At 33.2% G+C, this 25,716-nt stretch overlaps 1 protein-coding gene across 2 annotated transcripts in view; it reads left to right on the top strand.

Annotated features, from left to right (window-relative positions):
* LOC140435501 (sialin-like) overlaps positions 1 to 25,716 on the top strand; it is a 48,973-nt gene that overhangs the window by 3,240 nt on the left and 20,017 nt on the right. For both annotated transcript variants that reach the window (XM_072524237.1, XM_072524238.1), the window contains exons 2-4: positions 4,538 to 4,703; positions 17,624 to 17,798; positions 20,558 to 20,791. In XM_072524237.1, coding sequence (XP_072380338.1) covers positions 4,639 to 4,703; positions 17,624 to 17,798; positions 20,558 to 20,791 — 474 coding nt within the window. In that variant the 5' untranslated portion in view covers positions 4,538 to 4,638. The remainder of the gene's footprint in view (positions 1 to 4,537; positions 4,704 to 17,623; positions 17,799 to 20,557; positions 20,792 to 25,716) is intronic.

The raw sequence follows: 25,716 nt of genomic DNA, 5'->3' as shown, positions 1-25,716 counted from the left end.
GGACTTCTTAAAAACTCAACAACAATGGCTAGGAATCTCTGACAGACGAACAAAAGAAAGTTGGGGCACTGAAACACAAACCTTGGAAAACTCGTCTCCTTAGAAAACTGGAACAGGTACAACTGAACACAATGGCAACATGTGGTTATCTTCAAAGTTTCACTTAGACTGCATCTACATATTAAGCTGCTACTATTCTGCCACAAAACTCTAGATTTCCATAACAAGGAAACAATAAAAAAACATTTACGAATCAGAAGAAAATTCGGACTAAACCCTAAAGCCTATCGCTCTTGACCACGCCTCAGCGAGAGTGAGCAATTATCTTTTAAATTCATTTGCTTATCTTGGTATAAACAAAACACTAAACGGCAATATTTTTTTAAAGCGCAATATCGAGCGGTTTAACGATCAAAGAATGCTGAGAAAATACACATCTGTGAAATAATAAACAAACTCTAAAATAATTTATTTTTGACCTCGGTGACGCTAAGATAAATTGAAAGAATTCGGATATATATACGAATAGGAAACACTGAAATACACTAAAAATATTTTTTGGTATTTAGCAAATACGACGGAATTTCAATATATATCAAGGAATTTTACAAATGCTACAGCGTATTGCCCATAAGAACGTGAGAACTCGAAGTGAAAATATTGTTCTGCAGTTTTCTTGTTCAAAATAATGTGCCAGAGAGAAAACCGATATTTTAGATATCTGGAACAATCTATTTGATACTAATATGTTGCAAATTGTTGATGGGACCAATACAAAAATAAAAGCAGAAGTTCGGTCGCGATCGAGATATATACCTAACAAAAATTGATGAAATTGGTGCCCTTTTAGTTCTCTTATATCTTGCAGCTGTAAGAAAGGCAAGTCACCTTAAGGCAACAGACTTGCGGAAAACGGATGGCACTGGTATATAGGTTTTCCGACTGACAATAACCATCACGAGATTCAGAAATTTACTAAGGTACATGCGAACTGATGATATCAATACAAGGCATGATAGAGTTAGTTTGGATACACTAGCGCAAATAAGAGATCTTATTACCAAGTGAAACGAAAATCAGAAAAAATGTTTCTCTCATTCGCAATACGTAACCGTAGACAAAAAGTTGCTTTTAGAGGACGGTACTCGTTCTGCCAGTACATACCAAGCAAACCCAATAGATACGGTATAAAAATATTTGCACTGTCAGATGCGAAGTTATTTTATTCCAGTAACATAGAAGTATACGTTGGCGAAAACCAAGTAAGTGGTCCATACTATCTAGACACTAGTACCAAGACAGTATTACCAGGTGAATGGAAGGCGTGGAAAGGTTGGTGGTTGAAGGCAAAGTAGATGGTAAAAGAACCCAAGGAAGATCGCCACTCTGATGGTCAGTTCAAATAAAGTGCTCTACCGGTTACTCTCTCTCTCTGAGGCAGCACACCGCTCCAAGGAGAGAGAAGAATGGAAAGCAACCATTTGTCAAATACCATAACGTCACCACATCCTTACGAAGGATAAAGGATAGATGAGGAGGACCAAGGCAGTGGCGGAACGGGCCTGTCAACATCTCTACGGATCTAAGAGAAATGTTACCACCGACAATTGGTACACCAGCGTTGATCTTGGTATAAGCTTTAAGGAAAATCGTTTAACTCTCTTGAGAACAATAAAGGTAAATTCCTGCATGTTTCTTTAAAAATCAAGGACAACCTATTGACTCTAATAGATTTGGGTTTGGTTCAAGAGGAACACTTGTGTCATATAAAAAAAAACAAAAACGTTTTGTTATATTCCACTATGCACCATGGGGACGACGTTAATCGTGTAACTGGAAAACCGGAAATCATATCAGCATATAACAGCACAAAAAGCGGTGTTGATACCGTCGATGAATTATGCGCACAATGTGATGTGGCAGTAGAAGATGGCCTATGGTTGTTTTGTACAGCCTTTTAAATGCTACAGCAATACTTTGTTAATGACAATTGTAACATTTCAAATTTCATAAAGACACGACACGACACCACACGAATGTCATGGCTGCGCAACCTGAGAGAGTGGTACGGATGTACATCAAATGAACTTTTCAGAACAGCCGTCTCAAAAGTCCGAATAGCTGTGATGATTGCCGACCTCCGCCGCTGAGATGGCATTAAAGAAGAAGAAAGACACGACGCGAAGTTTTGACAAATTTAACATTTAGCCGTATGTACAACCACCAGAAGAATCGAAGCCAAAATGTCTATATACCCAAGATAATAAGAATTCGACTAAAGGAGATCTGTCATTTGGATGAAGATGTCGTGCTAGTTCAGAGAACTTCGGGAGCAAATTGGGAGCTGTGGTGACTGTGGATGGAAAAAGAATCGAAAAACAAAATATTTTTGTTCGATTTGTAGAAAGAATCTTTGTTTGGAACATGTAAATCCAATCTGCAATGACTGTAACAATATTCCGGCTTAATTTTATTATAAAATCCACAAGGAAAATAATTCCTGCAGCTGGCTGTATACCACGTATAACAAAAAGAGGTTAGTCTTTGTATGTGGGTATATTTTATTTTATAAAAACCCTTAAAAGGGCAACATTAAAAGCACGAACGTTTTCGGAACAACTGTTCCATCATCAGGTTAAAATACCTAAAATAAGTATAAACCATTTAATTACAGCAAACGTGGTTTAAAATTTTGACTAAGGTTAAAAAAACAAAATGGTTATACTTACAGGTTACCATGCCTGAGCCACCAAAATATTTGGGTAAAAACCCTTTAAAATGCAATGTGTTACCAAAGATTGTACATGATGTTAATAATATTATATGATGTTTAATATTTTAATTAAATTTTACTTCAGGTAACATACACCCATGCTTAAGTGAGTTCCAGTGTCCGGAGAGTAAACCTCTTCAAACGGACTTCGGCTGGTAACTGATTGATAAGAAGATACCCATGAACGGTGTCAAAAACAAAATGTCAATGTACCATGAAACAATATTAGTTAAACATAGTATTACTACAGCCAAAAGATTAAAAAACTTTGATGATGTTAAAATGATAACAGCAATCCAGGTGTTGGGATTTAAAAAAATTTTCTATAATTATTTAATATTGGATATAAAAGATGTAAATTACTGGTGTTGTTGAAGGTCATGTTTAAGAGAATGACGTGTGCATTAGGCAGCTTATGTAACTCTTTATCGTATCGAGACCACACTCCATACGATAAAGAGTAACATAAGCTGCCTAATGCACACGTCATTCTCTTAAACATTACCTTCAACAACACCAGTAATTTACATCTTTTATATCCAATATTAAATAATTATAGAAAAATTTTTTAAATCCCAACACCTGGATTGCTGTTATCATTTTAACATCATCAAAGTTTTTTAATCTTTTGGCTGTAGTAATACTATGTTTGACTAATATTGTTTCATGGTACATTGACATTTTGTTTTTGACACCGTTCATGGGTATCTTCTTATCAATCAGTTACCAGCCGAAGTCCGTTTGAAGAGGTTTACTCTCCGGACACTGGAACTCACTTAAGCATGGGTGTATGTTACCTGAAGTAAAATTTAATTAAAATATTAAACATCATATAATATTATTAACATCATGTACAATCTTTGGTAACACATTGCATTTTAAAGGGTTTTTACCCAAATATTTTGGTGGCTCAGGCATGGTAACCTGTAAGTATAACCATTTTGTTTTTTTAACCTTAGTCAAAATTTTAAACCACGTTTGCTGTAATTAAATGGTTTATACTTATTTTAGGTATTTTAACCTGATGATGGAACAGTTGTTCCGAAAACGTTCGTGCTTTTAATGTTGCCCTTTTAAGGGTTTTTATAAAATAAAATATACCCACATACAAAGACTAACCTCTTTTTCTTTTTAATTTTATTATGTTTTTTGCCATCTCTTATATTTTTTTATAAGTCTTGGTGAACTAATGATTTATTTTTGTTTAAGATAGTTCTTGAAGACTGATAATAATATGTTATGTTCAAATTTTAAATTAATTGTAATTTGTTTAGTAAAAAAGAGAATAAATCAAACTATTACAAAAAATGTGGACTCTTAATTACTATTTAAATGGGAATTTACTAATGTTTGTATTTTGAGAACGATTTCCGAAGTGGAAATTGAAACGTCAATAAACGTATTTTAACCTTTAATTGTGGCTTATTCCCATTTAAATAGTAATTAATTTAAAATGCCACAAGAAAATAGCTTCAGAACAATAATTGTGGACTATTTTTTGTGCTACGTAAATAAACATTTTAAATAAACAAAATATGTCAATAATTATAAATAATGTTGTAAACACCGTGTGCATTCTTACTTATTATTTAAAAAGGAAAAAGGAATGGATATAGATTTAAATTAAAAAAAAATAGAGATTTTAAAAATAAAATATGTTATGCTAAAGCATTTTTTCATATTTGTAGGAATCCCTGAAAAATATTATTTTTATGTGCTTTTAATCAATACAATACTTATAAATTTTGTAATCTTATTTTTCAGAAATTCAAGTGGACATCTACTATGCGAGTCTAGCGATATTAATTAAAATGATACTGACGAGACTAAAATCTCGAGAAAAATAGTAGGCTAAACAATTTAATATGGTTTTTAACTCTAACGACAAGGACGAAACATCTAAAATGCCCACAAATAGCGAATATTACAGGTAGTTTATTTCTAATCACCATATAATTATTTACTATTGTGATTTTTTTTTGCTAGAATTATATCTAATTTTGATTAGAGACGGAAGTGAGAGATGTAATGTTATTATATTTACTAAAGGATTAACGAAATCCAACAAAATGAAAAAATGAGTGCACGGATAGAAACAAAATCGGGAAGTTTTGTGATTACTCGTTTGCGTTAAGGATATAACGGCTAAACCTTGGAAGAAATTATTTCAAAAATAAACAGTTTCACATAATCTTTACAGTAAATATTACTTAATTTAAAAACAAGTGCGCCATGTTAGTTCAGTCTATTAAATGGTAAGTGTTGTAAAATATACAAGTATATTAAATGAAATTGGTTCTGTAATTCAAAAATTAAAAAAAATAGCGAATATACGTATCTAGTAGAATATTAAAAAACTGGAATCATTTGAGCTGTGGGTATACAGAAGAATTCTGAAAATATCATGGACAGAACACGTCACAAACAAAGAGGTTCTGGGAAGGATGAACAAAGAAATGGAAATTTTAAATTCAATAAAAACAAGAAAATTAGAATATCTCGGACATATTACACGTGGAGAGAAATACATCTTGCTCCAACTGATTATGCAGGGAAATATCCAAGGAAAGAGAAGCATAGGGAGGCGTAGAATGTCATGGCTGCGCAACCTGAGAGAGTGGTACGGATGTACATCAAATGAACTTTTCAGAGCAGCCGTCTCAAAAGTCCGAATAGCTATGATGATTGCCGACCTCCGCCGCGGAGATGGCACTTGAAGAAGAAGTAGAATTATACAAGCCTGTCACTCCTGGGCAGGAGTATGAGCCGTCCATTTCTCACAAGGGATCAATCCGTTTTTTCTTTGTTTTCTTGTTCTCTGCGGTCTCCCTTCACAGTGTGTTATGTGATTTCATTCGACTAGCGTGTAAGCTCCTTCTTCTTCTTCTAGTTCCATGACCGTTATCGATCGTTGGATATCATGTTGGCTACCATATTCGTTATCGTGACTTTATTGACAGCAGCTCTAAATAACGATGTAGTTGATTTTCCATACCATTGCCTTAGATTTTTCAGCCATGATGTTCTTCTTCTACCAGACCCACGATTACCTTGGATCTTTCTCTGAATGATCAGATGTCAAAGATCATATTTTTCAAAGTGTCTCATAATGTGACCGAAGTATTCCAGCTTACGTTTCTTTATTATATTGACCAGTTGTGTTGTTTGGTTCAGCCGTCTAAGGACCTCCTCATTTCTAATTCTGTTGACCCAGCTTATTTTCAGTAGTCGTCTGTATACCCACATCTTAAAGGCTGCCTAAGGATAGCCTCAGTTAGAGTCCACGCTTCCACTCCATACAGCAAGACAGGAAAGATGTGTAAGCTCCATTTCTTTCTATTTTCTATTTTTGTGTCTTCCAGTAAGATATCATTAACTCAATGAAAACCAATAAATCTGCTGGTCCAGATGAATTACCAAGCGAGCTATTAAAGTTGGTGAACGAGAAAAATCTAGACATAATAGTAGAACTGTTCAACGCTATCGGGAATCATCCCTAGAGAAATGTTGACATCAGCATTTGTGTGTTTGCCAAAGAAAGTGAATGCCAAAGAGTGCAGTGACTATCGAACCATAAGCTTAATGTCACATACCTTGAAAATTCTGTTGAAAATTATCCACGCCAGAATTCACACTTAACTGGAGCTGGACATTAGTGACACACAATATGGGTGCCGCAATGGTATGGGTACCAGAGAGGCACTATTCTCCTTCAACGTGCTGACGCAGAGATGTTTGGATGTTAACCGTCCTCTGTACGTCTGTTTTATAGACTACAATAAAGCGTTTGATAATGTAAAACATGACCAATTCATAGAAATTCTAAAAAATAAAAACCTAGATGAAAGAGATTTAAGGCTAATAACAAACCTTTATTACAATCAGCGAGCAATAGTGCAAATTGAAAAAGAGACATCTGAAGAAATGGAAATAAAGAGAGGAGTCAGGCAAGGCTGCATACTATCACCTCTATTATTTAACGCTTACTCTGAAGAGGTAATTCGAGAAACTCTGGAACATGAAACAGTCGGCATAAGAGTAAATGGAGTCTTAGTTAACAACATCAGATATGCAGATGATACAGTAATAATAGCCGATAGTTTACAAGACCTGAAAAGACTCATAAGTAAAATAGTAATGTGTAGTAGGGAGTACGGACTCTCGCTCAATAACAAAAAGACGAAGTTTATGAAAATTTGTAAAAACAACCATAATACTAACGAAATCTTGACAATAGAAGGCCAGCAGATCGAAAGAGTAAAAAAGTACACTTACCTAGGAACACTTATAACAGAAAATAATGACTACACTGCAGAAATCAAAGTCAGAATCGAAAAAGCACGTTCTAATTTTATGAAAATGAAAAAGGTCCTATGTGGCAAAGATTTAACATTAGCTCTTAAAGTTCTAACAAAATGTTATGTATACAGTGTACTATACTATGGAGTGGAATCATGGACGTTAAATCTAGACACAATAAGACGATTTAACGCCTTTGAAATATGGACCTATAGAAGAATTATGAGGGTTTCCTAGGTAGACAGAGTTACGAACAATGAAGTACTGAAAAGAATAGGTAAAGAGAAGGAACTTGAACTTTCAATTAAAGAAAGCTACAGTATCTCGGACATGTGATGCGGGGCGAGAAGTATGGCATCCTGCGACTCATAATGCAAGGAAAGATAGATAACAGAAGAAGCATCGGAAGAAGACGAATTTCATGGCTCAAGAACCTGAAAGAATGGTTTGGATGCAGCTCAAAACAACTTTTTAGAGCTACTGCCTCAAAAATTAAAATAGCTATGATGATTGCCAACCTCCGTAGCGGAGATAGTACCTGAAGAAGAAGAAGTAAGATATCTTCATTCTATTGATATTTTCTGGGACCTGATATTCCCATCTGTACTTTGGTCTTCCTCTAGGTCTTGCATTAATAGGTTTCCACTTTAATAGTTTATTAATTTATTTTCTTCTCGTCTTAGTACATGCTTGATCCATTTCAATTTTTGACCCTTTATATGTCGGACTATATCTTCTCTATTTATCTGGGTTTTAATTAACTCTACATCTTGGAATTGTTTTTGTCTATAATTTTTCTAAGGATCTTCCTTTTCGTTAATATTTGCTTTTTTTCATCCTTATTAGCCAGGCACATTGCTAGGTTATGTCAGGTTTTCATCCTCTTATTGAAAATTACCTCCTAATTATTGCAGGTGTGACACTCTTGATTTTTCCATTTTCTACATCTAAATTGCTTGAATTGTCATTGCCCACTATATCCACATGTTCTCATATAGACCATAACGCATCTGTGAAAAAACGACTAAATTTGGATGTGAAAGGTGGCATTCGGATTTTTGCAGAAATAGTTAGGTAATAACTACAAAAATATTAATTGTCTTATCCTCCGTCTCAAATTATTTAAAAATTGTTAAAAACTTCGATTTTTTTCTGCTTTCATTGTTTATAATTTTAAAACAGTTTATTTTACTGCAAAGTTGTAATAAAATAAAATAGCGACTATTGAATTTTCTATAAGATACGGCTGGTAAAAAATATTTTAATTTAATAACCTTGCTGCAAAATAGCAATATATACAAAAAAAGAGGGGGTAACAAGCCTTTTCTTATTCAATGTTTTTTAACCACTTAAATTGCACTTAGGACCTTCATAATTCGTTTAGAAAATCTCTATATCATAATAAAACATCTCCCCAAATTTCGTTTAAATCGATTTAATATATTTTTTATAATAATTTGCAATCTAAATTTTTTTAAAATCTAGACCATAACAAGTTTGCCAATTTTTTTGCTCATAAAAAACGTACCTAATCTATCTATAATCTATTTCTAATGAGTGTAGAGTAATAAAATCTCATGAAGTATTCAAAAGCGCTACAGGGTAATCCGTCAATAATCCGTCAATAAATTCCGTCCGCATTGCAAAATTCTGTCGTTTCATAAAGAGCAGGTAGGTATCACCCTGTTTTAAGGGATTAGTCCATTGTTATCGACAGATAAACACTGAGCCAGAGGCGCGCTAGTGGGTTAATTGACAAAAGAATATGCATTCTTAAAAATCATATTAAAGGAAATAAAAATGTAATACAGCAGAACAGTGTTATTAAAAAAATATAAAATGTAACAATAAAATATATACGAACCGAAATCGGGAAATACTCACAAACACACACGAATGAACTTTACATATTGAAACACTTGTGGGGAGTTTAAATCAATTTATTCACAAAAACTACAAAAACTTTACTGGATACGTTATTACAATTCTACATCACTATAGTCTTCATCCGAAGAACTGTCATCATCCCCTGGTGTTATAATTATAGGGTCAACCACCTGATCGAGCAAGTTGTCCAGTTCCCACATTTTATCTTCCTCTTTTAAAACATGCTGGATTGCTTTTTGCCAGTTTTCTGATGTGATTTCCATAATGGCTTGATCAAACAATACCTTGATATCTTTCATTTTAAATGTGGTATTGTGCCTTGCAACATATCCTTTAACTTGTGCCCATATAAGTTCTATGGGATTTAATTCGCAATGATATGGCGGTAGGCGTAGCACAGTTACTTTATACTTTTCTGCTACATCTTCTACGGCATATTTTATGAAGCGAGATTTATGTTGTTTTACTACGGCTAGTAGTTCCTTCTTTATTGAATTCGTCTCAAACTGAATACCTTTATTTGACAGCCAGTTAATAATTTCTTGCTTTCTCCAAGCTGAAGTTGGTACCTTCTCTATGCGCCTTGAATGGTAGCTTGCATTATCCATAACCACGACCGAATCAGCTGGAAGAAATTTTAACATTTCCCCGAAGTAGTCTTCGAAGACATCCGAATTCATGTCCTCATGATAATCTCCCGTCCGACACGACTCAAAGCTTAACAAACCTTCTTTTAAAAATCCTTCTTCGCTTCCAATGTGAGCAATTATAAGCCTCTTCCCTTTTCCCGAAGGCACTTTAATACCCGTCGAAAGGCCTTCTATGAAAGCTTGGCGAGCACTTGTTACATTTTTATCTTGCCACATTTTTTGGACTATATAACCTTCGTTTATCCACGTCTCATCAAGATAAAAAATTTTCTTGTGCTCTCTGCGGTACTGTTTTATAGTTCTCAAATATTTTCGTCTCCAGCAAATGATTTCATCACTTTCCAGTAATAGTGCCTTTCGATTGTGCTTTTCCCAGGGAAAATTCATACTTTTTAAAGTTTTCCATAAAAGTTTTCTGGATATCAAAGGAATATCGTTATCTTGGCTTATCTCCATTAGTATTTTGTCAAGGGTGGGTATTTCCTTTTTAAAATAAAACGAATGAACTTTTCTTCGAATGTCACGTTTGGTGTCTTCACCTAAGATTTTTATTGGTCTTCCTGATTTTCTCTTGCATGGACTTAACTGGCCTGATATCTTTCTTTCTCGCAATAATTTAAAAATCGTGGACTGTCCAATTCCAGTCATTCGGGCACATCGCTCAACACTTTCTTGCACAGACAAACTAGGGTGATCGTGTTTTATGCAATCATATACATTTAAAATTATAACTTTTTCACTAACAGATAGCGGAGAATTTTTTACACCTCTTTTCTTTGGAGTAAATGTCGCCATTTTATAACTTTTTCACTATTTCTATATCACAATATTACTGTACGTTTAATTGGTGTAGTAACAATTACTAACTCGAATGTCGAATGTCGAATGATAATAATAAAATAAAAGAGGGATTATAATGAAAGTGTAAGTAAAACCTCATTACGCGTTATTAGTCTTCATGTTGATTTATTTTAGTTCTTAGTAATATTAGGAGGTGCGTCATACCCTTATCAGTTTCTTCTAATGCTTTTATTCGTTCAGTAAGGAAGTGAATTTGTTTTTATAAATAAAAATGTAATTAGCTTTAATGGCCATATAATGGAATACGAGTTTGAAGAATAAGTTAATCGAAAAATTAAATAAAATTGGTTATCACAAAATATCCAAAATATGATATTTTGAGGTACATCAATTTTTGACGACGAAGTTGACATCCGTCCATTTGCCTACGCCCATGACGACACCGAAATTCAGGCAAATTTTATGACACTTCATGATTTATTACTCTACACTCATTTGAAACCAATTATAATGTACTTTATTTAATTTAAATCGGATTATTTGGATGGTCTCAAGAATGTTTTAAAATTATAAACAATTTTTTGGCTTATAAACAAATAGAAAATCTTAGTAACTATTATCTTAAATTCAATTCAAAAACCGACATTGGAAAATACTCGGCACGAAGTTTCTTATATTTTCTCATCTTCAAGGTATTGCGCGTGAAAAATACCAAAAAATTATACGTAAAACATTTTCTCAGCGTCCAATGAAGCAATTTTCTTCATTTTTTTTTAATTTAACGCAACTTTAAAAGAGCCATCAAAAACGCATTACCAAATGCCGGGGAAGCTTTAATTTTGTTATAAATAAATTAGTTTAGGTATTTATACTCCAGTCGTCAGAGACGAAAATGTCACTAAACATTTAAAAAGCTGAATTTTTCTGAGAATGTTTATTTTGAGACGCCAAAAATATACACAAAAGTTTACTATTTCTATCGGCTTTTCCTAAAACCACGCCCCTTCGTTGAAAAAAAAAACGAAAAAAATCGATTTCCAAGAATCTGTAAGTCGTAGAAAAAATATTTTAAATAAAAAGTAAAGCCGACACTGTTTTTAACAAAAATGTTTATTATCACTTTTTGTGTAAAATAAACAGTTCTCTCAAAAATATCGCTTAAAGCTACGCAGCCACGCGCGCAAAATCAATTTTAAGTAAAATTTGTATCAATTTCGATATCAAAATTCGATATCTTTTGATCAAAGTGCCCTATCAACAAACCCCAAAAAAAAAACGTTTTAGGTAAAGAGTCCCGATTTCCCATGCAATTTTTGCGTTTTGTCGCAGTAAGAGTCAGTGTCTATAAAATTGTTAAATAAATAAACGTTGCGTGACTTTTGCCATTTTTTACTATTCTCATAAGATCATTAGAATTCATCACTTTTCCATTAACCAGCCACTATAAAATTTTCATTAGTATAGCTCAATCGTCAAAACCTTCGAGCATAAAATTTAGGTTTTGATTTTTAGCAACAAATGTGGGACATTTGAAATATTACTAAAAAACGATGAATTTAAACTTTGACATTAAAAACGATCTAAAACATTAAACCTTTGTTTTCGATTACATAAGTACGTTTTTATAAACTAAATTATTTCAGCTACAAACTTCTCTCAATGCCGTCTTTGTGAAAGTATTTTCCGTGACGTGCAATCGTTTGTAATGTGAAAGTTTAAATTCAGCGTTTTTTAGACATAATTGAAATGCCTCACATTTTAACTTTTAACGGAATTAACCTTTTTAATCTTTACTCTGAAACGATTTTCGATAGAGTCTTAAGTGACACTGAAGATAGAATCAAAATCAACGGACAGACTATTAGCAATCTTCGCTATGCTGATGATACAGTCATAATAGCTGATAGCCAAGAAGAGCTACAACGACTAATAGATAGAATAAACACTAAAGGAGAACGACTGGCCTTGAAGGTTAATATAGATAAGACGAAGGTAATGTTGGTTAGCACAACACGAAATATGCAATTAAATATAAGACTACACAAAAAGAACATCCAAAAGGTCAGATATCTCGGTAGTTGGATAACTGAAGATCTACATCCAGACATAGAGATATGTAGCAGGATTGAGCAAGCCGGAACAGCATTTACTAATATGAGAACCTTGCTAAGCAACAGCAGCCTTAACTTAACGCTTCGATGTCGCTTTGTAAAATGTTATATTTACTCCATACTGCTATATGATGTAGAAACCTGGACCATAAAGGCCAATGTGTTGAACCGATTGGAGGCCTTTGAAATGTGGGTATTTAAAAGACTACTTAAAATTCCCTGGACAGATCACACAACAAATGTCGAAGTATTAAATCGAATGGGCAGAGAACGAGAATTGCTGTCAATAATAAAAAGAAGAAAAATCGGTTGCCTGTAAAGTCGGTTTTACGGGCGAAGATTTTACGTGACAACGTCTTTTTCTCGGTAGAATATTTATTGATATGAATATTATTAAATTGCACAATAGGAACAAGGAATTGAATGAAAATAAGAATTGCACAAATTTTAACTATAGAAATATATTTTGTTTACTAAAACATTGTACATGTAAACTTAAACTTAACTAATTTCTATTTGAGTGATTTTGTTGAGGATAGGACGATGATAGGAGAAATATGAAATGAAAGGAAGTGTTTCTGCTGTAATGTGTCTTGAACGCCAAGAACGCTCGAGAAAGACAGAGACACAAGCACGCACCGATTCAACGCGCCTAATTCTCTGGTGCTGCGCTCGCAGCGGACCGATCATGTTTGAGTGGGAGAGAGACGCAAGGCATTCGCCGGTCCGGCGGGCCTCTCTCTCGTTCGGTGACTCATCGTAACAGACGTGAGCGGGCGTTACACTTTTTCATGAATGACTCCGAGCCACAACCTAATTTAAGACGTTGTCACGTCAAAAACTGTTTATCTGGGTCATATATTTCGAAATTCCAAGTACCAGTTCTTAAAGCTTATTATGGAAGGGAAGATAGAAGAAAAACATGCGCTCTTTAGAGCCACACAAGACCGAGAGGAGTATGCCAGAATTGTCGCCAACATCCACTAATTGGACAGGGCATAAGAAGAAGGTTAACCGAAAAGTGATAAATTTTAATGATGTCACGAGAATCGTAAAAAATAGCAAAAACTGCGCAACGCTTATTAACTTAACAATTTTATAGAAACTTACTTTAATTGCGGCAAAATGCAAAAATTGCGCAATAAAGCTGCTTTCTCCTCCTTTTTGTCGATAGGACACTGTGATTAAAAGGTATCGAATTTTTACCATCAAGTTGAGTCAAATTTTATTTAAAAATGATTTTGCACGCGTAGCTACGTCGCTGTAAGCGACACTTTTGGTTTTAGAAAACGGATTATTTTACACAAAAAGTGTTATTTTTGTTCAAAATTGTCTGAGCTACATTTTTTATTTGAAATATTTCTTCTACGACGCACAGATCCGTTTTTTACCACAAGGAGGTGGTTTTAGGAGGAAGCTAGGGGTAGGAATAGTATTGTTTTTGCATATTTTTTGGGGTCTCAAAATTAATATTCTCAGGAAAAATCAGCTTATTCGTATGATTTTTAGAGGTATGGAGAGTTTCATTTTCGTCTCTGACAACTGGAGTAAAAATAAGTTAATTAATTTATAATAAAACTAACGATTCACTGGCAATGCGTTTTTTAGATGGCTCTATCCAAGTTACGTTGGATAAAACAAAATGAAGAAAATTGCTTTATTGTAAGCCGAGAGAATAGATACATTTTTTTACGTATACCGATTTTGATATTTGAAATTGAATTTTCTTCAATTTACGTTTTTTGGTATTTTTCACCGGCAACACCGATGGTTTTTATTATAATAATATATGTTATAAATATGAAAATTTTTATCGAGAAAGAACTCCGAAAAAAAAAGGTAATGATTTAAAGATTATCATCTTATTGGTTATAACTTCGTCGCAAATGCCGGTCAACTTTGACCGATTGTATCTCAGGAACACCTCCTCGTAATTCAACTTTTTTTATTTTATAAGAAACGTTTTGCCGATCATTTTTAGCTGAAATAACGATGGTTTAAATTACAAAGGAAAAGATCACCTATCATTAGCAATATATTCAAGCTAAACGAATATGATTTAACTAAACCTTTTTGGAGAACAAAAAACTCTCCTTGTATTTGAGAAGGACTAAGAAATGTGGATCCACAACAAACAACACAAATAGAATTCGATTATTTCAGCCACTTTGCTCGATGTAATGTAAATATTCCTTATTACTCTGAATTAGCATCATATAATAATAGGTACAGTTACATGCCAAATTTTGGCAAATCATCAAAATTTCGACGCAGTTTATACAGATGGGTCAAAAAATACTGACGGCACAAGTTGCGCGTTTGTAATACTTAATCAGATACAAAACATGCATCTATTTTTACAGCAGAAGCTATAGCAATACAAAAAGCGTTAGAATACGTACAATAGGAAGATTACCAAAATGCAATTATTTTTACGATTCGCTTTCAGTTTTAAAAAGTTTGAATTCCAATACATCTATCCATGTTATACTTAACTTAAGATCTGAATAAAAATATTAAATTCTACTGAGTCACATCGCACGCAGGTATAACAAACAATGAAGTCGCAGATAACATTGTCAAAGAAAGTATACAAATGAGAGAAGATATAAATTGGGAACTTTAAATAGAAGAACATTATAAATTTATTGAAACAAAAAATGTTGAAGTAGTGGACATACTTATGATAAGAGTACTGCTTAACAAATACAACTAGATATACAAAAATAGAAGCCAAATTTACGAAAAATCCTTAGTACAGCAAATATGATTAAAACCGTAGAAGTATAACCACTATCAGTAGAATGAAGTTTGGTCACGTATGCTATCTAGCACATCTGCATAAAATCAAAATACTCCAGAGCGATCTTTGCGAGGTTTGTAACATAGTTGGAGATCTGGACTACATGTTCTTTGGGTGCATAAATTATAGGGCGCCATCTATTGAACTTTTCAAGAAACTTCTACAGTTAAAATTTGAAAGCCATATGATACCATGTATCTGCTGGCTTTAGATAGAAAAGAGATTTACGATTGCTTGTTATCGTTTGTCAAAATAGCTAAAATTCAACTATAAGATCATCTTTATTTTACTCCTCATGTTTTTATTAAATGTTTATACCTACACTATCCGAGGTTTACCTTGTGTTGTCAACATGTCGTCGTTGATCGACCCCTGAACAAGAAGAGTGTAATCCTTTTATTAAAATAATATGTATAATTACTTATTCCAATTGCATGGGAAGTCTCCTTAATGCCAAACAACTTCCTTCTTTGTTATTTTGTTGATCATTGTTGTTAGTATCTCTGTCAGCTCAACTGGTTTTCTGACAAATTCTTTATTTAATAAACTGCTAAAGTACGTTTCCCATCGTTTTTTAACATTCTTTTCATATTTTTATTAGTAGTATTGTAACGATATATTTTTCCCACCTCAGGGTAAGAACATAGGGGTAAAAGATTGGGGGCAGAAACTACTGGGGTAGAAAAAATAATCGATACTGGTGCGTACGGGCACTCAGGAGTTAGTTGGAGAGCTGGGTCGTGGAAAAGTTGAAATAAATGGCAAAGGGCTCGGATTGGGGTAACTACACAATGAAACAAAGGGATACTTACATAAATCTCCTGGAACAAAAACGAAACAAGATATGGCAGACAAGGTTACCTCCAGCTATTTTTATTCGGACGCCGCTTCGAAGAAAACTTCCTGCTAGAAAAAAAAAAAGAAAATTTCTTCTTCCCTAAAATCAAGAATACATACAAGGGTTAGAAGACTTTTCTAAATAAAAACAAAAAATGGATCAGAGAAACAAATCAAACGTTTATTTATGTCTCAAACAAACAGTTATCAAAAATACAGATTGCACAAGAAGCATACCAAATAACATAATAACAAAATTAACAAAAACTTACGTGCTTATCTGTTTACAAAGGAGATTGCTACAAAAATTTTCAAAATGGTTCCTAGGTTATTTATTAATATGGCCAAATTAGATTATTAAAAATTAAATATATCCTTGTTTATGAAAATATCTTAAAATTTAACCTTGTATATGAAATATCTTTTCTATATAATAATCAAATTAAAATTGTTTTACAACAACAGCAGATTTAAGCCAAAATGTCATATGTCAACATAACATTGTAAGACAGAATAAATTATGACATTTTGTTGGCCACGCCTCTAACACAATATAAAACTTTAAATATTACAAATTCTTTTATTTTAATGAAAGCAATTATCAATTATCAAAAATAATGTCTATTTAATTTGGAAAAATTAATATGTGAATTGTTACCTTAATTCACAAACTTTGCCACTTTACTTTGAAAAACTTGCTACTATCTCTGGGATTGGAGCTGCAAGGACAAAACTCTCAACTTTAACAAAAAGGAAACCATTTCCATACTCAGGAACGAAGATCTGACGTAGATGGGGTTGGACCAATCAGGCAAACGACAACAAAGTTGGTGGGACATCATATATAATCATTTTCAAAACTTCATCAGTTCCGGTGTACTGCACAAATCTTATGGTTGATACTCTGTTCTAAACTGAATTATTGCAAAAAAATATTATCCAACCTTTCATCGGTCTTAAGACATATCACAGAAAAAAAATGAATCGACACCTGATTCAAAATCGCCCAAACATCTTTCTAGTCTGAAATCTCTTGCTTGACTCTTATCTGCGTTACATTTTACAAATTCAACGCCAAATAATTTCCCTTCACGTCTCGCAGCCAGTTTGTGGTCTACGAACCTAAACAAACAAAATACCCCTCTTGACCTCGTTTTTAGCAACGAACCGACAAAAAAACATCTTGAAATATTTACTTTTAAATTGGGTAACTGGAAATTTTTTACCTATTGATTATTTTAAACGTCCTCGTTTCCTAGTTTTAACCGGAATAATTTTGTACCTGACAATGTAACAGAAATTATACTATTATATAGATATTAAATATAAAACGCTACTGTATAAGTAAAAATTAAGTGTGTAAGCTTCCTCAGCTTTTTTTAATATACTGATCCATTAGTTATTAGTCATCTGCATATCATATTTTACATATCACATGTTTTAATCAATTTAATTTTTTTAGTGAATACAAATCCCCTCCAATATGGGAGTTTTGGAGGGCAAGAAGATACGTCGTGACGTTTATGCTATTTCTCGGATTTATCAATACTTACTGTCTACGAGTTAACCTCAGCGTTGCTATTGTAGCTATGACTCAGTATTACAATGTAACATTGGCAAATGGTACTACTATTGTGGTGAGTACTTCACAAGAAAATTAATTTTTGATTAAATCATTTCTTGTACAGTGTGTACAGTGGCCACCGATACTGAACACCCTGCTTCTTTCAATTTAATCCTTATTAGGCCAACGAATTTTAAAGCCAAATTCTTTAAAATTCGTTGCCCTCGGTCGGTGGCTGAAAGCTATCTGAAACATCGGGCTTCTAATAGAGTTAAAAAAAAGAGATCTGCTCAACAGAAATATCTCTACATTTACCTTTCTAAAAAGTTCCATTTATAGATTAACCGTCTTGTTTTATGATTAGAAATTATTAAAATTTAAAATTAACATCAGAGCAAAAATTGAAAAGTTTTCAAGCACTAAAGTAAAAAAATATTAGAAAAACGACATAATTCTTTTGTGCCAGCTCACGATTTCCTTGATGAAGTAGTTTTCCTGTGGTTTATTCAGAAAAGGCAAAAGGGATTCCCCATTAGTGGTCCTTTGATTCAAGAAAAAGCATTGGAACTTAATGAGCTTAGGAATGGCGATCCTTCTTTTACAGCAAGTAATGGTTGGTTAAGTCGCTGGAAAAACGGGCATGCTGTGCGTCAACTTACAATTACAGAGTAAAAATTGTAAGTATACAAACTTATAATGCAGATGAAACTGGTCTTGCCTCAAAAGAAGCTTGTGCACCTGGCTTTAAAATGAATAAGCAACGTTTGACTGTTATGGTCTGTTGTAATGCTGCAGCAACCAACAAAATACCGTTAATGGTCATTGTCATTGGCAAATCTAAAACGTCATGAGCTTTGAAAGACGTTAACAATAACGCTTTGCCTGTTTATTATAGGGCTCAAAGAAAAGCATGGATGAACAGTGCACTTTTCAAGGAATGTTTTGAAACACAATTTGTTCCATTCGTTTCGAAATTTAATAAAAAAGTGGGGCTTCCCAATAAAGCCCTACTTTTCTTAGTTCTTAGACAATGCTACATCACACCCTAAAGTAAAGGAACTTATATGTGTTGAAACTAAAGCTGTTTTCCAACCACCAAATGTTACCCCATTATTGCAATCTATCTAACTGAGGCTTGGGACAACTGCCCTGAGACTTTAATTAGAAAATTATGGCAGAAGTTGTGGCCAGATTTACAATTTAGAATGAGAAGCTCCATTTTTAAAGTCGTACAACAACTTCCAGGATGTGAAAACGAAGAAGAAAGTGTAATTACAGAACAATAAAACACTGAAAACTTTGTTTTCAAACTTCCACAAAATTTATTTTAAATTCTTATCACTACAGCTGTTTCGGCTGATTGCCTTTCTCAAGTGATCTGTTTTTGGTATGGGTTTACACTTTATAGTCTCTAATGGAATAGGTTGAGGAGGGGAGAACTGTTTGTCTTAAGCTGGTCATTCAGAATTATATCTGTGTTTTTTAATTTGTTGATTTCCATAGATTCTAACAAAGATAGCTTAAGGCCTTTATTTTGAATGTGGAGAATTTTAAATTCGTCATTAAAAGAATGATTATGATCTAGAAGGTGAAGTGCGTATGTAGAATCTGTTTTTCTATTATTGAAAGCCCTTTTATGTTCTGCTATTCATTTATTAAAATTTCTACCTGTTTGACCAATGTAAGTTTTTGGGCAGTCGCCACATTTAAGTTTGTACACACCACTGTGTAAGTGTTTTTTATGTTGGCTCTTGTTGTTTTTAATATATTTGCCTAGGTTGTTATTTGTTCTGAAAGCTGGTGTTATTCCTTTCTTTTTTATGTGTTTGGCTATTTTTGTTGATATTTTGCCTGTATATGTAATCGAGCAGAAGGTACTGGGTTTTTTCTCTGGTGGTGGAAATACTATTACAATTACTGGAAATTACATATACAGGCAAAATATCAACAAAAATAGCCAAACACATAAAAAAGAAAGGAATAACACCAGCTTTCAGAACAAATAACAACCTAGGCAAATATATTAAAAACAACAAGAGCCAACATAAAAAACACTTACACAGTGGTGTGTACAAACTTAAATGTGGCGACTGCCCAAAAACTTACATTGGTCAAACAGGTAGAAATTTTAATAAACGAATAGCAGAACATAAAAGGGCTTTCAATAATAGAAAAACAGATTCTACATACGCACTTCACCTTCTAGATCATAATCATTCTTTTAATGACGAATTTAAAATACTTCACATTCAAAATAAAGGCCTTAAGCTATCTTTGTTAGAATCTATGGAAATCAACAAATTAAAAAACACAGATATATTTCTGAATGACCAGCTTAAGACAAACAGTTCTCCCCTCCTCAACCTATTCCATTAGAGACTATAAAGTGTAAACCCATACCAAAAACAGATCACTTGAGAAAGGCAATCAGCCGAAACAGCTGTAGTGATAAGAATTTAAAATAAATTTTGTGGAAGTTTGAAAACAAAGTTTTCAGTGTTTTATTGTTACATAAAATGAATTTCCATCAAGTAACGGTCGAATCCATCAATTATGTAATTACAGAATGGATTGAAGCTGACGACAATGGTTACCAAGAATTTACTTATAAAGACGTTGGCTCAACCTCAAGTAAACCCCAATGAAGATGAAGAAAGTGAGGAAGAATACAGATGATGCCACTGAAGCTCTGGATGTGCCTATATCTTACGTGGATCAGAACTAAATGTTATCCTGATGAACAACTTTATTTTTCTTTTATAATATACCATTAACATAGTCCTTTTTTAAACTCAATTTATGTACATTTAAAATTTATTTAATTTTTTTTAGACACGAGATTTTGACTGGGATACAAAAATCCAGGGTTATCTCTTGAGTTCATTTTTTTATGGTTATATATTTACTCAATTTATTGGAGCATACTTGGGTATCCGATTCGGAGGAAAAATTGTTTTTGCTGTAGGAATCGGCATGGCATCTATTTTGACCATCCTTACACCAGTAGCTGCATATTTAAATGTTTATCTGCTGTTGGTTGTGAGGATATTGGAAGGATTATTTGAGGTAAGAACAGTCTTTGTTAATAGCTTGTTATTATATTAACTATTGTTTTAAATGAGGATACAATTTCTGTTTACTTGTTATTGTTTGCTATAGACTTTTACCTTCCAATTATAGTGTATTTTTATGTATGAGAGAGTAATAAAACAATAAATTATGTATACAAATCCCTAAACTGTTGATACGGGTGACTCAATGAAAAACAGATATTTGTCAACAAGTTTACAGAAGTATATAGGAAAACAATTTTAAATTGAGTATGACCACCAGGTATAAAGGTTGGAGCAGAATAGAATACAATAGTTGTGAGGATTACTAATCCCTAAATAAGGTTGCCAGTGTCGGAGTGATGGAGGTTAACAGGTACTAATGAATTTGCAAGAAATGTAAGATGTTTATTTTATTGGTTATATATAACCAATAAAAGTTTTATAAGTACCTACCTATTTGCAAAATAAAGTTTAATTCTTTAGATAAAATAAAACGTTTTATTTTATCTATTTGCAAAATAAAGTTTAATTCTTTGCCTATTTGCAAAATAAAGTTTAATTCTTTAGATAAAATAAAACGTTTTATTTTATCTGAAATGAGTGCATTCCACGAAGTAAGGGTTTCAACAATCAAACATTTAATTCTTTAATTCCAGGAATCTACGACAGTAATTGACTAGATAATTACCTTCTAAACTTATTCCACAGAAAATGTGATAGTGGGTTTTTCCATTTTGTATATAGGAAGGTCCAAGTGGCGTATTCAAAATTCTTAACAGTTCACTAAAAGTAGGTACTTCAGTTGCAAGGTGCAGTTTATTGTGTATACTAGTGTTATGGAAAATTTGGAAGTGCCGTGTAAACGCCGAAAAATTGGTCCTCTAACAGTTAATGAAAAAACATTAATATTTAATTGTTTTAAATCATTTACAGACAAACGTTTATGTGAAAGTGTTGATAAGACCGTTGAGTTAGTTAGCAGTACACTTGGTGTTGGGAAATCTACGATTTACAGAGTTATTAAAGAAGAGAAATGTGCTAGTTTTCAAATGCCACGTAATGCTCCAGGGAAACCAAAATTTCAAATAGAATATCATTTTAAAGAAGGACTTCAACGGAAAGTGCATGAATTCTTCTTTAGACAAGAATTTCCAACATTGGATAAAGTTCTTGTCTCAGTTCGAGATGATAAGGATTACCCAGAAATGAGTCGAAGTACGTTATGGAAACTTTTAAAAGAAATAGGCTTCCGCTGGAAAAAGAATCCCAGAAAGTCTATTTTATTAGAAAGAAGCGATATTGTCATATGGAGAAGACATTTTCTAAGAACCATAAAGGAAATGAGAAACCAAAAAAGAAAAATATTTTATCTTGATGAAACATGGATCAACGAGGGTCATACACCAAATAAATTTTGGCAGGATGAAACTGTTACAAGTCAAAGGCACGCTTTTGTAAATAACTTATCTACTGGTTTAAACCCACCATCAGGAAAGGAACACAGGCTGATAATAGTACACATTGGCAGTTCAGACGGTTTTGTTGAAGGTGGTTTATTAACTTTTGAATCAATTCGTACCGGTGACTACCATGAAGACATGAACGCTGATGTCTTTCAAGAATGGTTCGAACAAATGATAGATCTTCTTCCTAAGAACTGTGTAATAGTAATGGATAATGCAAGTTATCACTCCATACTTATAGAAGGACTGCCCACAACCAAGTGGTTAAAAAAAGACTTGCAGAATTGGCTGAGTTAAAAAAATATTACGTACCATCCCGGATCTATAAGAAAGGAACTTTATTCGTTGTGTGCCCTTCATAAAGAAAAAATTAAAAAATACGAAATTGATGAAATTGCCAAAAATCGTGGAATGACAGTACTTAGATCCCCACCATATCATTGTGAATTAAACCCGATTGAACTGGTATGGGCACAGATAAAGAGTGAAGTTTCAAGAAAAAATACCACTTTTAAAATTCATGATGTTAAACAGTTGTTTTTGGAGGCCGTAAATAATGTAAAACCTGAAAACTGGGAAAAGGCAGTAAATCACACTATTAAAGAAGAGGAAAAAATGTGGAAGCTGGACAATATTACTGATAAAATGATCGAGCCAGTTATTATAAATCTTGATTCTGAAAGTTCATCTTCTGAATCTGATTTGGATTTGTAACAAGTAGCTGTAAGTTTTATATTAATATTTTTATTCATCTATTTAACATACCTTAGACGGTTTTTAAAACTCTTTTTCTCTTTTGTAATTTTTAAAAATTAAAAAAAATGTGAATTTTTTAAAACCCTTTTTAATGTAGGCCAGTCAGTTCTAATATAGTGTGTGATAAAAGAGGTCACTGTTGTTTACATACACATAACACTTTATAACACTGAAATAATTCATTTATTTTTTACAATTATTCAAAGTAATTTTTCAATTAATCTTGAGCACGCCCATGGAGTGGTTGGAGGTACCAGTTAAAATTATGCTAATTACTCTCTCGTTCATAAAAATAAACTATAACAAAGTATGTTGAAGAGAGGAAGATGCATTAAAAGAAAGTGACGTTTAATTTTAAATAGTTAAAAATAAATAAAATCAATTCACGAATAAAATTAAACGGGTCAAAATGAATGATATCTTTATTTTTCAGAGTCAAATATTTAAAACAGTTATCCAAATTTTTACCTGGATTATACTATGAACATTAAATCTATGAACAATTGTCCATTTTCTGCTTCATTTTTGGTTAACAATTATAAAACGTTACAAATTACTTCTTGTGTTTGATGATTTAAAACTTTTTCCATATTTATATCACAACGTTCCATCACTGCACAAATAGCCAGCAAATTATATGAAGTTAATTGTTCTGTAAATTCAAAGAAAATGAAGCTTTTATGACTTTTTAGAATTTTGACACAGTGCTCCCAAAACTCACGTGTCTTCACTAATTTGTAATGATATAACTTATTTATAAGATATTTCAACAGAAAACTTTATGACAAGCTTACATATTTATTAGATTGTCTGTCCAAAATCTAAAAATAAATCCTAACGCGTTTTTTTTAAAGAATAAACTTCTGGTTAAAACTTTTTAACCAGAAGTGATATAAAAATCGGAAGCGTATATTTGTTCTTGCCTTGCTAAGATGCATCGAATAATATATCTTCTTCTTTTTCTTCTTCTTTTGGCATCATAACCCTGGATGGGTCTTTGCCTGTCTGGCTATGTTCTTCCATTCAGATCTCTCTTGTGCCCTTCTTCTCCATTGTCTTATGTTCATTGTTTTCAGGTCGTCTTCCACGTCATCCAACCATCTCGTTCTGGGCCTTCCTTTTTTTCGCCTTCCTATGGGCTTCCATTGTAACATTTTCTTTGTTGTTTTTGCATCGTTTTGTCTCTGCACATGTCCCAGCCATGACAGTCTTTGACTTTTCACAAATCTTACAATGTCATAAACTTCATTTAACTCATTAACCTCGTCGTTTCTCCTGATTCTCCATGTGCCATCTTCCTCTTGTACCGGGCCATATACTTTCCTCAGTATTTTTCTCTCGAATGTCCTGAGTTGGGCTTCATCTTTTTTCGTCATTACCCAAGTTTCACATCCATAGGTTACTACGGGTCTAATCAGTGTTCTGTAGATAGTCATTTTGGTTCTTTTGTCTAATAATTTCGATGTAATCAATCTTTTATTAGCATAGTATGTGCGATTACCGCTGGAAATACGTGCATTAATTTCGCTACTTACGGAGTTATTCTGATTGATTTCTGTGCCGAGATATGTAAAGGCATCCACTCGTTCGAGAGTATAGTTGTCTATTGTGATATTATTTTCATTGTCAGTTATTCTTTTGACTGTCATATACTTCGTTTTTGCTTCGTTTATTTTGAGACCTCTTTTTCTTGCTTCAGGATCAATTTGTTTGAACACTTCCATTAGTCGTGGCTTATTCCTACTAATGATGGCTACATCGTCTGCATATGCAGTAATTTGTACTGATTTGGTGTTTATATGGCCGGTTGTATTGGTTTTTCTGATGACTGCCTCAAGAACTAGGTTGAATAGCATGGTTGATAGGGCATCTCCCTGTCTTACTCCCATGTTGATGTTAAACAAGGGAGTCAGTTCTCCATCTACTCTGACCGCGGCTTTTGAACCCTGCAATGTCATTTTTATGAGGCTGATGTATTTCTTAGGTATACCTAGATTACAAAGGTCTTCCAGCATTTTGTCTCTTTTCACACTATCAAAAGCTTGTTTAAAGTCTATATACATATTATATAGGTCTATGTCGTATTCATAAGCTTTTTCTTGTATCGTTCTTAGTATGAATATGTTATCTGTAGTGGCTCTATTTTTTCTGAATCCATTTTGATAATCACCAATTATATTTTCGGAGTATTCTAATAATCTATTGTAGATTATACCAGAAAGAATTTTGTATATTACATTTAGCAATGTAATTGGCCTATAATTCTGGCATTTCCTCTTATCTCCCTTTTTATATATTGGCTGTATGACGCCAACTGTCCATTCCTCTGGCATTTGCTCCTTCGACCATATTAATGTTATTAGGTAATGGATTCTTTCCCAGAGTTCGGATCCTGCATGCTTTAATTAATTCTGCCGAGATTCCGTCCGTTCCTGGTGCTTTATTATTTTTTAGTTTATTTATTATCTGAACTACTTCTTCATAACTTGGATTTTCGATGTGCAGCTCCACCGTATAATATATTGTCTCGTTCTGATCATTTTCGTTGTCTGCATTTAGATTTTCTTCGAAATATTGTTTCCACCTCATTATAATTTTTTGCTTCTCTGTTAGTAGTTCTCCGTCCTTGTTTTTGCATATCGTTAGTTTTGATCTAAATGACTGTGTGCTTTCTTTTATGCATTTATAGAATTTTCTGCTTTCGCGTCTGTTGTTATGC

Source organism: Diabrotica undecimpunctata, chromosome 3 (genome assembly GCF_040954645.1).
Source record: "Diabrotica undecimpunctata isolate CICGRU chromosome 3, icDiaUnde3, whole genome shotgun sequence".
Taxonomy (NCBI): Eukaryota; Metazoa; Arthropoda; class Insecta; order Coleoptera; family Chrysomelidae; genus Diabrotica; species Diabrotica undecimpunctata.
This window is presented reverse-complemented; position numbering and strand designations above follow the sequence as displayed.